Here is a 16,421-nt window from a genome sequence, read left to right on the forward strand (position 1 = left end):
ATTTTGGATTAGCTGAAGGCTTTTCAGGGAGGTTTTAGGACTTCCTGATAATAATGAATTACAGTCGTCCAGCCTGGAAGTAATAAATGCATGAACTAGTTTTTCAGCGTCACTCTGAGACAGGATATTTCTAATTTTAGAGATGTTGCGCAAATGGAAGAAAGCAGTCTTACATATTTGTTTGATATGTAAATTTAAATGTTATCAGGAAATGATCAGACAGCAGAGGGTTTTCAGGAAACACTGTTAAATGTTCAGTTTCTATGCATATGTTAAAACAAGATCTAGAGTGTGATTAAAGTGGTGGGTGGGTTCTTTTACATTTTGAGAGAAACCAATTGAGTCTAATAACAGATTAAATGCCATGTTGAGGCTGTCATTTTTAGCATCTACATGGATGTTAAAATCACCCACAATAATTATTTTATCTGAGCTCAGAACTAAATTAGATATAAAGTCTGAGAAATCAGACAGAAACTCTGTGTAAGGCCCAGGTGGATGATAGATGATAACAAGTAAGACTGGTTTCTGAGTTTTACACCTGGGGTGGACAATGTTAAGAATCAGGCTTTCAAATGAATTAAGTCTGTCTTGGTCTTTCATTAATTAATAGGCTGGTGTGAAAAATTGCTGCCACACCTCCCCCTCGGCCTGTGCTTCGAGGTTTCTGGTAGTTAGAATGACTCGGGGGTGTTGATTCATTTAAACTAACATAATCATCCTGCTGCAACCAGGTTTCTGTAAGGCAGAGTAAATCAATTTGTTGATCAATTATTAAGTCATGTACTAACAGAGACTTGGAGGAGAGAGACCTAATATTTAATAATCCAGATTTCACCGTTTTACTCTTTGGTTCAGATGTGGATACTTTATTGTTCTTTCTTTGTAATTGTTTATGTTTAAGTTGTTTGTTGCTGGTTTTTAGTTTGTTTTTTGTCTGTTTGGGAGCTGACACAGTCTCTATGGAGATGGGTTTTTGGGGGGGTAGCAGGAGGAGAGAAGCTGCAGAGAGGCGTGTAAGACTGCAACTCTGCTTCCTGGTCCCAACTCTGGATAGTCATATTTTGGGGGGTTTAATAAATTTGTCCATATTTCTAGAAATGAGAGCTGCTCCATCCAAAGTGGGATGGATGCCGTCTCTCCTAACAAGACCAGGTTTCCTCCAGAAGGTTTGCCAATTATCTATGAAGCCCACATCGTTTCTGGGACACCACTCAGACAGCCAGCAATTTAAGGAGGACATGCGGCTAAACATGTCACTCCTGGTCTGATTGGGGAGGGGACCAGAGAAAACTACAGAGTCCCACATTGTTTTGGCAAAGTTGCACACCGATTCAATATTGATTTTAGTGACCTCCGATTGGCGTAACCGGGTGTCATTACTGCCGACGTGAATTATAATTTACGTTTACCCTTAGCCAGCAGTTTTAAATTTCCCTCAACGTCGCCTGCTCTGGCTTTTGGAAGACAATTGACTATGGTTGCTGGTGTCTCTAGCTTCACATGTCTCAGAACAGAATCACCAGTTACAAGAGTTTGATCCCCGGCAGGTGTCTCGCCGAGTGGGGAAAAACGGTTAGACACAAATGACTCTGCAGTCTATTTACACCTACAGGCCAGTGGACACTCTTTCAAGGATGACGATGTAACATCCTGGACATGGAGGAACGCTGGTTTGAGCGTGGAGTCAAGGAGGCCATTTATGCGAAAGAGGAATGGAGGAGGGGGCCTAAGGGTACATCTTACAATGCTATGATTGCAGCCATTCCCCTACTCTCTGTGAATGGTACTCATAGCCATTAATCAATTGTTGTTGATCGGTGGCCATGACAATTTGCATATCAATTATCAAGAAACTGACCTCACAGCCCATTGTTCGCTATTGGTGCTGATTTCTGTCATTATGCAAATGTGCCGTTTACTGTTTGTACGTTTATACGGTTGGAAACCTGCAGTCAGCTGAGACCGAAGAAGTCACCTGGATGAGTGATGAAATGTTTCTCTCACTGAAAACTCTACATTCAGATGAACAGAATCAACCTTTCTGGGATTTCCTTACCTGGATGATTGAGCATGCATTAATACATCTATACAGAACGGGACCAGCCTACCAGTGGATTTAAACGCAGGACCTTCTTGGTGCGAGGTGACAGCAGTAACCAGCCACGATGCCAGCCTCTTCAGAGAACACATTGAAACAAAGCACCAGCACGAGAGAAATCGCTTGATCAATATTGTGTTTAATATGACAAGTATGGCACATCATCATAAATCAAATTATAACAGTTTGGTCATGTTGAACTATGAAGGTTTTTTCTTTATCTCATCAGTTCTGTGATGCTCAAACTAAAACAAGCTTAACAAAATATTGTAAAATGTTAACAAAAATTATATTCAAAATAAAAAAGCAGACTTTTAGGAAATGAAACAATCTGCTGCAAACGATGAAATTTTCTTCTTTTCTGTCTGTCAGATCAGACAGTTGTGAAGGTGTAGCGAGTTATGTGATGGTAGTTCTCTCCAGGACGCAGAAGGCAGTCAGGAAATGAAGGCTGAATACACACACACACACACACACACACACACACACACACACACACACTCACACACACACACACACACACACACACACACACACACACACACACACACACACACACACACACACACACACACACACACTCTATTTTAATTCTCATTAGTCTGTTTAACCAAACAAACAACCAAACAGCAACGAGGAAACTTGTTTTCACTGCTGTTCAGTAAGCAGTTAATGAGTGTTTGCATACTGTTTGATTTGGGGTATTGGCCAGGGTTTGATGGACTGGTGGGGTAATGTGTAGAAGTGCAACCACAGCCATCAGAGATGTGCTCAGTCAGTATGAGAGATAGAAAGAATCAGTGGTGTGACAGAAGGCTCTGCAACTTCCTATAACACACCCCAAAGAATACTTTCCAGTGTTGTGGCAGCAGTCTTCACTTTGTCTTTGACCAGGTAATAAAAACAAAAACAAACAATGGTCACCATGTAGACATAAGCATATTGATTAAGGACAGACGGAATAAATCATGAAATTACAATCAGATATTACTCAGCTGTTGGTGAAATAAAAGCAGGAAATTAATTTCCAGGCAGGTCATTATACCAAATTGGCAGTTAGATAGGATATGATAAAACAATGAACCAGATCATGAACACACTGGTCGGGTGTTCAAGGTATCTGAGCTGCTAATGTCTAGCCCACCCTCAATGCCACCGTTGTTTCTTTTGTTTTGTTTTTTCAGCCAGTCAGTTTAAGCATCTGTGCACCTTCTGTCATCAATGGAGGTGCTCTTTGTCCATATGGATACAGACCTCATTGAGCCATACAACTGTAGTGCACAGGGCTAATGTTATCATAGGGCTTTGGAGTTGACGTCACGCCGCATTGCATTGTGGGAGCGCAGCTCCATTTTCGGGGTCTACGAATCAAAACAAACACACTGTGTTGGAACGACGACGACAAGAAACATGCTTAAAAGCAGCTCAAAAGAAAACGGACGGTATAGAGACCGATTGCGTCCAGAGGCGAAGCAGCGGTACTTGGAAAAAAATAGAGTGCATCGCAAATCTGGACCCATATGAAATACGGCGGTGGAGTAAAGACCCAGACGACTTACCGCCACTGTCCTACCCCGATATCTTCACGTATCTTGTTTGTGGAGTAAGCGCTTACACAGCGAACCAGTTTCGTAATTACAAGTCACTGGAGGCGCACATCCAATTTACAAATGGCTGGGTGCAAGATTTGGCTATTTTCAAGCCGCCAAACTCTGAGTACGTCGTCAAAGTAAGTCAGCTGGAGTGCATCGAGTGAAATAGCCATTTTCCACCCCCCACCATAATTAATGTTACACATTTATCATTTAACTGCTAAAATATCGTTATCATATTATATGCCCATAATTGTAAAGTACATGCAAGTTAACACATTGATAATCGGGCAAATTATTAACGCCAATTTGTGTCCTTCCTGTCTCATTTCATTTATTGTCTTTACATCAACCAATCAAGTCACTCCATTCGATGTTTGATCGCAATTTCTATAACTTCCGAGACGATGATATTATTCAGCTATAAAGTGTGATGTGAACATATTTAGAACTTACCGGAATGAAAATGTCTTGAGCACACCAGCTGATATCTGGAGACGTAACAGAACTTGATATCAGCTCGTCTCACGGCTGCTATCCAGGCTAGACGCCTTCGTTTGGTAATATCCGATACATGAGCTCCTTCATGTTGCTTCCAGGTTGGGAAAGCATAAAAAGACAATCCAAACTTATTCCCGTGCCGGTCGTAAGATCGAACATTGCAGCCGAGCACACAGCAAGTACGAACCATGGCTATGCTTTGGCTCCTTACTTAGACCCCCAAAATGGCGGATCGGGCCAAAATCCTTTCCACGCCCACCCCTGTGACATCACGCTCCAAAGCCCTATTATCAATATCCCAAAGTAATGCAACCTCACAACATTTCTGCAGAGGGAGTTACATGGACACTATTTCAGGTTATCCTCAGAGCTGGAATCCCAAAGGAGATTCTGAGCAGACTAATGGTTAATTACGTCTGTTTGGATGACTGTTTGTCAGTACCACACATACGGTCTGGTCGAGTTCTGAGGAAGACTTTGAAAGATCATACATGACAATGGATGCAATCAGGGAAAAGTGACTATATGTATGGACTGTGATACTTATGAGCTTGTCTTCTCTGACAGAGGTGTAGCAACACAGATTTCAACCTCCTAAAAGTTTGGAGAGGCAAAGCCCGTTTCTCCGAGGAGCCTGCTGAATGACTTTGGTATCTGATAAGTTGGGGCCTCAGGTGCCAGATTGCCAATCACACTTTGCTCATTTGTGATGACCAACTTATACCATCCAAGAGAGCATATGTTTGCATGCCACAACAGCATTTTGCTGTCTACCCTACCAGGAGGCATAAACCTAGATAATATATATACCTATAGACTTGCCAAAGTGTGACAATGCATTCAAGAGTTTAGAAGTCAATGAAAAGTAGGCGTGAAGGAATTAAAAACTATTCTGGAGATGGGAGCAATCAAAGAGTCTCAGACAGATGAGTCTCTAGAGAGCTCTGCAGATTAACGTGAAGGATATGTTACATGCCTATCCATGTAAGGCCAGGAAGTGAACTTGACCGAAGGCTAACTTCCATCTACAAGAGAAAAAACACAACACTGAGTTTCTATTCATCATACCTGGTTAACAGCATCAGGCCAGTTCTGCGTCTCCAGACAGAAGGAGCTGTGCTTCCTGTACCTACAACCACACTTTCCTGCGATGGAGCCATCCAGGAAGTTGGCAGTGTAGAACTGGACTCCTGGCTGGTTAGTAGAAACCTCTAAGACACGCCCACTTGCTGGGTGACAGACTCTTTAAAATGAATAAATAAATAAACAATTAAGATGAGACTTATTTGTCCTCCTTAACTTCAGTGGATGTCACATGTGTCTACAGTATGTTTTAGAAAATGACTTCTGTGTCAAACCTGGCAGCGCGTTTCTCTGTCCATGGACCTCCGGGTGATGACAAACAGAAGTTGTGGTCAAACCCTGGGCCTTGAAGTTCCTTCAGACGAGGGCCAATGAGAACTGGTTCTCTGAGGTCAAAGGGTGTGTCTTTCACCTCTCTGATCTCTCCTGTTAGTATTTAGTGAATTAATTCATGACTTCGTATCAGGAATGTTAATTAATGTCACACAATCGATTCTATAAAGGTGAATTATTGCAGTTACGAGTTATTTACTGGAGCATTAAGATATATTAAATGACAAAAAGTCCATAAGTAACATGTTTAGCAAACTAAATCATTTGCTAGTGAGCGTTCTGCACACTATCTTTGCTGTACCTAGTACTTAGCTGCATCTCGCACTACAGGCACGTTCCTCTGCTTTATCACCATTGTCCAGTGGTTTCCATCAGGAGCTTGTCTGTATCTGAAAATCCCACAGGATCTTAGCTTCGTCATTCTCATCCCCACAGTGACCTCTGGGAGGTTTCTGAATTACTGTGATAGAACGCCAGCCATACAACAAGTCCAAGAGCCAATCAAAGGCCTCCAAACATTATGTGGCCTTCACATGAGCTCACGAACGGTGGGTTTGGTTTATATAGTTAAGCACCTGCATACTAAAGAGGAAAATAACTAGAATTTGTCATTTCTGGAGAGACTGCAGTGGGATTGTAAAAATTCAAACTTGCATGTACCAGATGGGTCAGTTGTGAGAGTGCCACAAACATGGAGAGCCACACTATGGTGAGACACAGACGAAACCATCCACAAATGAAACTCAAATGAGGGAGGCAGGACATCAGAAAAGACCCACTTTTCTCTCTGTCAGTCTGTGAGAGCAGCGCTGCACCAAAATAGCTTGTTGCTGTAGACTGAACAAAAGTGTACCTAACAAAGAGGCACAGTGTTCTTTTACTGTCAGTAACATTCAGCACATAGCTCTATGCTGAACTGAGGTCAGGAGAGCGAGTTCAAAACTGATGTCTTTTTCTTTCTTTCCAAAACTGGTTGGAAAAATTAAACAGGGAGTAAACGGGAGCAGAGGATGACTGAACCAAATGGCTCCAGTTCAAAAGTTACACATCTCTGGGCTTTGAGGAAGGACTCGTTGAAAAAACGACACATGTAGCTACATCTTGAGGGTAAAATGATCACTGTAGGGTGAAAACTGTGGTCACAGCGGCAGGTTAAAGAGAAAGTTTTCAGCCGAGATTTTCTGCCTGTCTCACACTAAATCACAGGTGTTGAACTCCAGTTATGGGCTCAAAATGTGGTCGTAAATATTTTGTACTTGTAAATCAGGATTTGTATGTGTAAAAATAATTTGTGTGTGCGTAAAAAAGATTTGTGTGGACTTAGCCAAAAAAACCCTGCAAGTGACAAGTACAAATTTTGACCCCTATTTTTCTTCCTTTCATCTGATTGGTCAATGTCATGTCAATCACAAATGTAACAATCCAATCAGAGAACAGATGGGTTTGGCTGCCGGAGGGGCGCTTTTTTGAACTGCAGGTCCTTGAAGGGTGATACAGTTTGGAGGATCGCTATATAAATATCCGATAGCAGCTAGGTCCCCTAACTTTCAGCAGCTGTTGAAAGGAAAAAGTTGTGCTATATCAGTGGTTAGAAATACCATTATTACTTTAGGATTAGTTTAACACAAAGTCAGGGCTGACCCAGGACCATTGCTGTGAGTCACAGTGCGCAGCATAAAGGTCCTTTCACATCGGACGCAGGATGTGCTGCTAATGCTAACTGCTAACTAAAAGCAAAGGATCCAGAATTTGTTGCGCTGGCTGCTGAGCTCTGTGGGTTTTTGCAGCAGCTCTACCTGTACTAGATGCACCTGCTCCTTGTCTTTTCTATCTCTGACTTTATGTCCTCTACAAGAGTTTTGGTTTTTTTGCTGGTTCTTCAAATGTTCAATAAAAACATGTATGCTAATTCATAACGAAGAAAGCTTTGTAATGAAGACTGTCATTTCCAAAACACTGCCCGCCCCCACCCCGCGGTCCGCAGCGCTGTTGAAAAGGCTGTGGAAGTCCCTGTATTAAACACGTAGACCTGTGACACAAAAATCACCACACTCGGACGACCACAGACTGTTTTCCTTAGTGGTGATGAAGGAAAACGCTGGGTTGGCATGTAAAAGAGCATTTATTCCCTTCAAAGACCTGCAATTCAAAAAAAGCGCCCCTCGACAGCCAAACCCATCTGTTCTCTGATTGGATTGTTACATTTGTGATTGACATGACATTGACCAATCAGATGAAAGGAAGAAAAATAGGGTCAAAATTCATACTTTTTCTTTTGGCTAAGTCCACACAAATCTTTTTTACGCACACACAAATTCTTTTTACACATACAAATCTTTTTTACAAGTACAAAATATTTATGACCACATTTTGAGCCCATATCCAGTCCTCGAGGGCTGCTGTCCTGAAACTTTTCCATGTGTCCCTGCTGCAACACACCTGCCACCTTCAGCATTCAGTCAAGTTCTACAGAGTCTCGCTAATGACTAGAGATGGCACGATACCACTTTTTTATGTCCGATACCGATATCATAAATTTGGATATCTGCCGATACCGATATGAATTCGATATAGTGTTTTTTGATCAATGGAACTGTTTTTTTAATATCTTGCTGCTTTTTGTACAAGTTCATACTCAAGTTTTAAAAAACAACAACAACAACACTAAAGCTATTCTGTTATACCTGTATGTAAAAAATACACTGCACCCAAAATATTTCATAGTTCAGCAAAACTGATCAATCTAATAAACTTAAACCTGCTCCATCCTCCCTATTCTGGTATTTTAAAGAGTACTTAGCAGAAATATTAAGCAACCTAACTAATAGGGCTCTAAAACTCCCAGCAAAAAAAATAAAAAAATAGGGAACCACCCCCCACCCTCCACCTCATGATGCTTAATCGACATAATCAACTTTAATTTGATGCAGTGTGAAAAAAATGCATGGAAATAAATTATTTTTCAAGAAATATTAAATAGATTCAACATCTTTCTTCAACAGAACTGCAGACTGCACAGATAGTATCTTCCCAAAGGAAAAAATACTATAGCTTACTAGGGTATATTAGACTTAACAGTTACTATATACAGTAATGGACTTCTATACATTTTACATCAGATGAAAACTTTGGGTGTAAGATTCGGATTATTTATTAAAAGCTCGACATTTTAAATGAGAATAAGAAAGAAAAGTATGTCTTTGTGCCCCCTTTTCCCAGTTAATGCCCTATCGGCCCCCCTGGCTAAACTTTGCTAGATCCGCCCCTGCACAGTTACGTCAGCTGTGTAGAAAAAGATCCTCGAGTAGAAAGTAATATTAAATACATGCTAACAACAGCTTATCAAGCTTAAACGTGCTGCTGTTGTTCAGCCGCTGGTTTCCTCTTTCTGGTGCAAAGTGGACCAAAAACAAAGAAGAGAGACGGAGTCGCGACAGAAAAGCCGATCAGCTGATCATTAAGCAGTTTCATGATTGAAGTAGCAGCCGGAGAGAGAGGCAGTCGCTCCATATATCGCTTGTTAAGCTTAACGTGGGAATGCTTTGCAAACACTCAGAGATGAACTTACACACTTGCTTTACTTCTCTCTGGGATAACTTTGTCGGAGATGAAATGCCGGTTTGGTAGCGAGGCTACAAATACTCACAGCCGCTCTATCACGTGATGCACACTGCTGCGACGTGCTACAGTTATGAGGCGAGTTACGCCATGTTGCAAGTTTTGAAGTTTTGTGAGGTGCTTTTCTGATATTTAATGGATTGGATTACATTTTTTATTTCTCTCCGATATCCGATCCAGTAATTTACGTCGGACCGATACCGATACGTAATATCGATCGGTCCATCTCTACTAATGACCTACTTGTATTCAAGTGTGTTGCAGCAGGGACACGTGGAAAAGTTTCAGGAGGACTGGAGTTTGACACGCCTCCCACTAATAAAAACACATACTGGAATCATTGCTTTACAACAATCCCACTAGAAAAAGAAGTTGCTGATATCCTGAAATCCTGTAAATGGCTGGACAGAGCTGAAAGCTGACAGTATAGAGAACAACCCTGGAGGCACAGGAACAAGCCCTTTCCCCCAAATCAGCAGAGGCTGGGATCTACCACAGGAAAGACCCCAGATACTGTGCAAAGATGTCCCTGAGTCGAGCACGTAACAGCACATAATGTACATTTCAAATTCCTTTAATTTTAAATATGTTTATATTGTCTATCCTGTAAAATAGTCAGATGTCTATTCATATTAATGTACAGAATTCACCTGCTTGCTGCTACTACTGCACATTCACCCAATGTATATACTATATATATATAATGTTCTTCCTCTACCCCCCCCCCCCCATTTTTGCACATGTAGAGGAGCGTGTCAGGTTACTTTTCACTGTGTGTTATACTTGTATAACTATGCATGTGACAAATAAAGAACCTTCAACCTTGAACCAGGGAGCGAGATGCTAACGGGCAGGGCATACGTGGAACGCCAGGAGAACATGAGAAGTTCAAGGACTGAGAGGGGAGCTAAAGAGTCAAATGGATATGTACTTTAACTGATTATAAAGTCTGCAGTCTTGTTCCCGAGACAGTGTAACTGAAGTGATTTGAAGCACCAAACTGTCAGAGACTACCAATATGCTTGTATGCTTTTGACAGATTGATTAATTCTATTTGCTTATTTAATGAGAATTTTCCTATTATATCATTCAGTTTTATATTTGACATCTGTTAAATAAACCACTTCATTCCATTGACTTTTGCAGTTAAAGAGGATTGAAGTAAATCTTTACCTGTAGGAATTGATGTGTCATCCACAGGCAGGTACGACTGTGCAGTGATGGACACCTGATGGTCGTAGATATCTGCTACACCCTGGAGCACAGATAAGATTTTTCAGATCATCTGTCATCCTCTCCATACATATAGCCACGTTACTCATCTTGATGTGAGGAGGAAGGGGTTGATCTGTCTGAGACTCAACCAACACTCACTAATACCAGAACATCCTGCCAAAATAGGCCTGCCTCCTCCTTTAACAGTTTACGAAATAAAATTGTGAAAAACTGACTGAGAGTATCAGTGTTTGATATCACGAGTTTAAATTAATTTAGGGCAGAATGCTATTTTAGATTTCTCATTGGAATCACCTTTAAATCCATATAGTATGTAACAGGAAATGATGTCATCAGTAAACAGGAAGCTAGATGGGAGGTTGGGTTGTATTAAAGACGGAGCTCATATGTTTTCATTGTTATATCTGTACATCGTGAAGAAGTAAAAGTGATGGTGCCTCGTAGCAGATGTTGCAGTTTAACCTTTCCCCGTGTCGTTACTGTGGATATTGGACTTTTTAACCAACAGGACTCAGAAAGTTCGGGTCAACGACTCTCTTTCCGGTCTCCGTTCCACCTCCACTGTTCTCCTGTCACTGCTGTCAGGCACTCACAACACCACGGGCCCGCTGTGCAGGAGTTTGTAGGGTGGTGTGACGGCTCCAAACTCGAACTGAACGTGAGCAAAACCAAAGACATGGACTGGCTGCTTCAGTCACCACCACCATCCATGGGAAGCCAGTGGAGGTGGTTGAGGAGTACAAATACCTGGGAACCATCTTTGACAACCTCCTGAGATTCTCTGCTAACACAGAGGAGATTCTCAGGAGGTGCCACCAACGGCTACACCTCCTTAGGAAACTCAACTCCTTTGGAGTCAGCACAGCCATCATGATGACTTTTTCCTACGCCTTCCTGGAAAGCATCATGACCTTCTCCATCAGCTGCTGGTTCCACTCCCTCAGCCTTCATACAGGAACAGACTGCAGCACACTGCATCAGTGTGCTCTACAGTCATTGGCCTGTCAGAACTCTGGCTCAGGTTTTCAGCAACAGGCCCTCAGACAGGCAGCCTGATCATCAACGACCCCTCTCACATTCTTCACCCCGCATTTCAGTGGCTGCCCTCTGGGCGACGCCTCCGCTGAGGAGCGCCACCTTTGTCCCCTTAAGCAGCTCTGCTTTCTAACTCCAATAAGACCATTTCCCACACCAGAAACATAAACTACTCTACACTCTTTTTATACTGCCCACACTTTATTCACTTACAGTTATTTATTCACCTTTCAGTCACTTTAATTTAACAGCTTTGTAATTTTAAAACTGTGTATATCCTGTGTATTTATTATCTCACTCTTATTGCCTGCTTACGCCCTGTCCTTAGCTTCAACGTCATGCTGCTCTGTTGTATCTTAACTGCCCCTTGGGGATAAATAAAGTCTCTGATTCTGATTGTGTTACTGTCGTTACACCTGTGGACCAAGAATCAGAGTGTGGATGTGGGGAAGGAGTTTAGAGGACTGCCCGTTCATAGCAGAGGCAACACACTGAAACCACACTTCCTAGTGGGCAAAATATTGTTTTGTAAGCCAGGAGACTAGCAGTGCCAACCACACAAACACCACTGTGCAGAGGCACCCAGAAACGTGTCCATGTCACTTACCTGTCCGGCCAGGTTGAAGTAGGAATGGTTGGTGAGGTTGATGGGGGTAGTTTTGTTAGCCTGTGCTTGGTATTCAACAGTTAGTTCTTCCCCCTGAGCAAACAAGTTCAAACTCAATATCTGTGCTGGCAAAACAAATGTCTGAGTATCACTAAACAGCAACGTCGAATTAGCTCTGCCAAAAGGAAATTTGGGATGCAGTAGTATGAATTCATAACCAGATGTGTCTACCTGCAGTGTGTAGGAGACAGAGACCTGAACTTCACCAGGATAACCCTGGTCTCCATCTGGACTGGTAAGACTCAGCTGCACACCACCTTCCACTGCTGCAGCAAGCCAGATAGCCTGCAGAAGCAAACACACATGAATCGTGGAGTACACAGGATACATAAAGTGCAGCTTACAGAGCTCAGTAAAATTCAATCTACAGCTGCCAACAAGTAGGTGTTGTGAAGTGATGGGTGTATATTTCACTCTGTGAGACCAACCCTGCTGTTTTTGATGTGTGAGGGTTTTCCTGTGGCGTGGATTGCACATGTAAAAAAGGGCAGTGTGTCCAGTCTTCTTTTCAGCCATTCTTTCATTTGTTCAAATTACAGGTGGAGCCAGAAGGAACTCATCAACATGAAGAACAGAATCGGCAATGCCAAAAGCCTAAGAAGAGCTCTGTACAGTAGTTTAGTGTTAAAAGCCTGTGTCGGTCATTTTAGTCTAAACCCAGAGAAGGAAGCCCCTTAAAAAACAAAACTAGTTGAAGAATTATGGCAGGACTTCTTTGAGCAGTCTTGTAGGATTGGGGTCTAAAAGACATGAGAATTTGTGAAGAAGTTCATGAAGTCATTACTAGTTAACGTTAAAGGGATGGTTGGCTCAACAGAGCTCTGACTGTTTGTCAGCCTGGCTACAGAGCTGCAGAGAAACCTTCTTATTTTCTTCAATCAGTGATGAATAGTAAGATGTTCTGGCTTTACGGAGGGCTTTCCTATAAAGCAACAAACTATTTCTCCAAATGATGATGATCTTCTACATTTGTGACACACCATTTCCTCTCCAGCCTACGAGTCATCTGCTTTAGGCTACATGTTTTACAATTATACCACGGAGTCCAGTACTTCTGATTTAAGGGTTTTTTCACAGGAGCTACAGTATCCAGAGTCGTACGGAGTAAAGCTTAAAATTGTTAGCAGGATAATTGATGCCTGTGGGAGTCGTGTTCAGGTAGCTGCTCTGCACTGTGTGCACAAATTGTCACACATTACAAATAATGGTCAAACACTTAGCTGTGATTGGTGAAACATGTACACAGAGGGAAAACACATCATTTATACAGTTTTCCACAAATTGTGCTCCATGTTAAGATTGGAGCACAAACTAATATTAACCAGACCTCACCTTGTTGAAGCCTCGCAGGCCTCCATGCAGTGCATTTGGTCCATTGTTAAGATCCAGCTGGTACTCCTTTCCCTCAAGGACAAAACGTCCCTTTGCAATCCTGTTTGCCACACGGCCCACCACAGCGCCCAGGTACCGCTTATCTGATACATAACCTGACAACAAAGCATAATACTTCTTATTGATATATGGAAGCTGGATATTGTAGCGGTAAGACTACACACTTTTGGGGCGGGAGTCACAAGTTCGATTCCCACCCAGTACTGAAAATTCCTGAAGAACTTGATTCTGTACTGGACTCAGCCGTGAAAACTGGGGACCAGAATAAGGACCAGACTGGTGCACTCTTGCCTATTTCATGCAGACGTGTTAGCTGGATCTGTGATGAGAGGTGCAGCGATGTGCAGCATGCAATGTTGAAAAAAAACTGGAGTCCTCGAAATCAAGACAAGTGATGATGTTTCAGCTTTCGTATATTTATAGAGAAGACTTATAATGGCCGCTATTTTCTTTGTGAATCTTTGTTACATGGCAGTTTATTACAAGTACCATTAGTGTTAAAACTAAACACTTGACACACTGGAAAGTGGCAGTGAGACAGAGCTGCAGGCCGTACTGCTAGTGACACAATAAGTATCAGGAATATAATGTGCACGTTTCTGAAAAACACTGCTGGGCGTTGTAAGAGGTTAAGATCAGTGAGCGCATCACCAATCCAATATATTAGTGACAATCATCTCTTTACTAAACAAATAATGGGTGTTTCCAGGGGTGGGAAAAGACACAGAAAGTCTACTGCATGAGCTTCACTTTAGCCGTCGCCTGATGTTCAGATTCATGTGAAGCAAAAAACAACCCACGATCACGTCTGCCTGCACTAGAGAACCTGAACAACAGACATCACTTTCAGGAGTTTGTGCTTAAATTAACCACTTTAATCATCTCATTGCTTTTTATACAATTAAACCGGTTTATGTGCAGATAACAACACAAGTTACTTTCCCTCCTACCTTCCAGGTTATCATAGCCAAGGACTACATCCTCCATTTGTCCATCGTTCCCTCTGTAGCTCACTGATCTGATAATGGCACCTAAGGTTAGGACTTCCACCTTCACCTGAGGAGACTGGACAACCCACAGGTCCACGGTGCCCTGGCCAGGCCACTCTCCCCATGGATGATGGCTTACCTGAGTCATCTTGGAACGAGCACAGGAACAGAACATAAGCTTAAAATAATGGTTAAAATGTTACTTCACATTTAACTCAAATAAGTTTGGTCAGCTCTTACATTCCCACAGGCTCAATATATCTTGTTCTAGCTCACAGTAGAGTCAGCAGTTTGTACAGAGGCTACGAACATCTGTGTAAAGCCTATTAATGCTGACTGGACTGTGCGCAAAAGAGTCAAAATACCAGCTTACAGTATTCCCACGTGTCTCTTACATACACACCAACACAGATAGTAAAACCGGTGTTGAGCCAAAAAGTGACTGTCTGCAAAAAACTGATTTCCGGTATTTACCAAAAACGGATTGTTCGTATTTAAAGTGCTATAAGTAACGTGTTGGGCTATAATATGTGAAACATATGTCAACTGCATCCCTCATGGATGACATAAAGTCTGGAGCCACAACAACATTCGTGTAACAGTAACAGCAGTGACTTTTATATAACCTTTATTTCTGCAGTAAAAAAACAAATCTCATTAACATTAACAATGTCTTTTGTAAGAGCAGCGCTGGCAGCAAATATTACGATAGTTCTGTAAAAGTATTTGAAGTGGGGATAAAGGAGCGGATTGGTTATAAACTACAATAACACAGAGTTGTAAAGACACTTGACAAACAGATCATTTTTAATTCTACATGTAACCTCTTTGTAAACGCTGTTCACCGAAGTCTATTTACCAACATACGTGATGATATTACACGTGAAAAATACACGGAAACATTGGAAATCAGTTTTTGGCAGACAATCGCGTTCTGGCACAACAAGTTTGCTCAGTTTAGCGTATACAGGATATGACGCTCAACCTCTCTTTACAGTCAGCAGTTATTCAGCACGACACGCTCCGAGCAGCAGCAGTACACCCGCGCGTTCTTACCTTGAATACTTCACGCACTCATTACTAGACTTTGGACCTGGTCGTGTTTTCCTGCTTCCGTTACTGATGACGCAGACGCGCAATGGGTGACGTCAAAGCTACTGGGCACGCCCACGTGGCGGGCAAAAACTATGTTTTTTAGTATAATATAGACACGTAAACAGTCGCTCATTAATGGCGTGTATATAACAGAAGAAGTATTACTGAGAAGACTGAAAAGCTAGTCTCTGTGTCGACTTTACTCACAAACTGCCTGTAATATCAGTTCCAGCTGATATGTTTGTTAATAACACAGCTGATGCCCACAAAATGTAAGAAAAAAACAGGACTAACGTAGCAAAGCGCTGTATTTATGTGCTAAAACCCAAATGATGGCATTCGGGTGCCAATTAAAAAAAATGGAATAATTTTTCCACAGAGGAATTTTTCAGCACTGACTTTTTACATTTATATATTGTTTAGTTTGTTTTAAATATCCATTCATCTTCATCCGCTTTATCCGAGGCCGGGTCGCGGGGGCAGCAGCCTAAGCTGTTTTAAATATTCAGGTTAAAAATAAGCCTTAATGAGGTATTTTTCAAAAAGTTACTTATTGATGATAATGTTAGTCTTTATTGATTTCATTATCATCTGCTTATGCACACATGTTGATGACTGAAAACATCTCCACCAGTTTACTCCTTGACACCTTTAAAGGTAAGAAAAATATGTATAATTGTAGCTATATTTCAATTAACCTCAGCACTCTGGAGGACGCAAAGAAGACCCGGACAGTTTACAGTGGTGTAATGACGAGCACGTCGAGCACATGGGGAAAC

At 41.8% G+C, this 16,421-nt stretch overlaps 1 protein-coding gene across 3 annotated transcripts; it reads right to left on the bottom strand.

Moving 5' to 3' along the window:
* Positions 1-2,220: 2,220 nt before the first annotated feature.
* On the bottom strand, positions 2,221-15,718 carry galm (galactose mutarotase). 3 transcript variants are annotated; one of them, XM_026190754.2, is made up of 9 exons: positions 15,604-15,718; positions 14,509-14,695; positions 13,499-13,653; positions 12,338-12,451; positions 12,107-12,199; positions 10,402-10,483; positions 5,553-5,703; positions 5,263-5,437; positions 2,221-2,552 (listed from the first exon to the last, which is right to left on the bottom strand). In XM_026190754.2, the coding sequence occupies exons 2-9, from the start codon at positions 14,693-14,695 to the stop codon at positions 2,475-2,477; spliced, it is 1,035 nt and encodes a 344-aa protein (XP_026046539.1). In that variant the 5' UTR covers positions 15,604-15,718; the 3' UTR covers positions 2,221-2,474. The 3 variants fall into 3 exon arrangements, with proteins under 3 accessions (XP_026046539.1, XP_026046540.1, XP_080144416.1); XM_026190755.2 differs by having other exon boundaries at positions 15,533-15,615; XM_080288290.1 differs by lacking the exon at positions 15,604-15,718 and adding an exon at positions 14,788-14,911.
* Between the last annotated feature and the right edge of the window lie 703 nt (positions 15,719-16,421).

Source organism: Astatotilapia calliptera, chromosome 13 (assembly GCF_964374335.1).
Source record: "Astatotilapia calliptera chromosome 13, fAstCal68.1, whole genome shotgun sequence".
NCBI classification, from domain to species: domain Eukaryota; kingdom Metazoa; phylum Chordata; class Actinopteri; order Cichliformes; family Cichlidae; genus Astatotilapia; species Astatotilapia calliptera.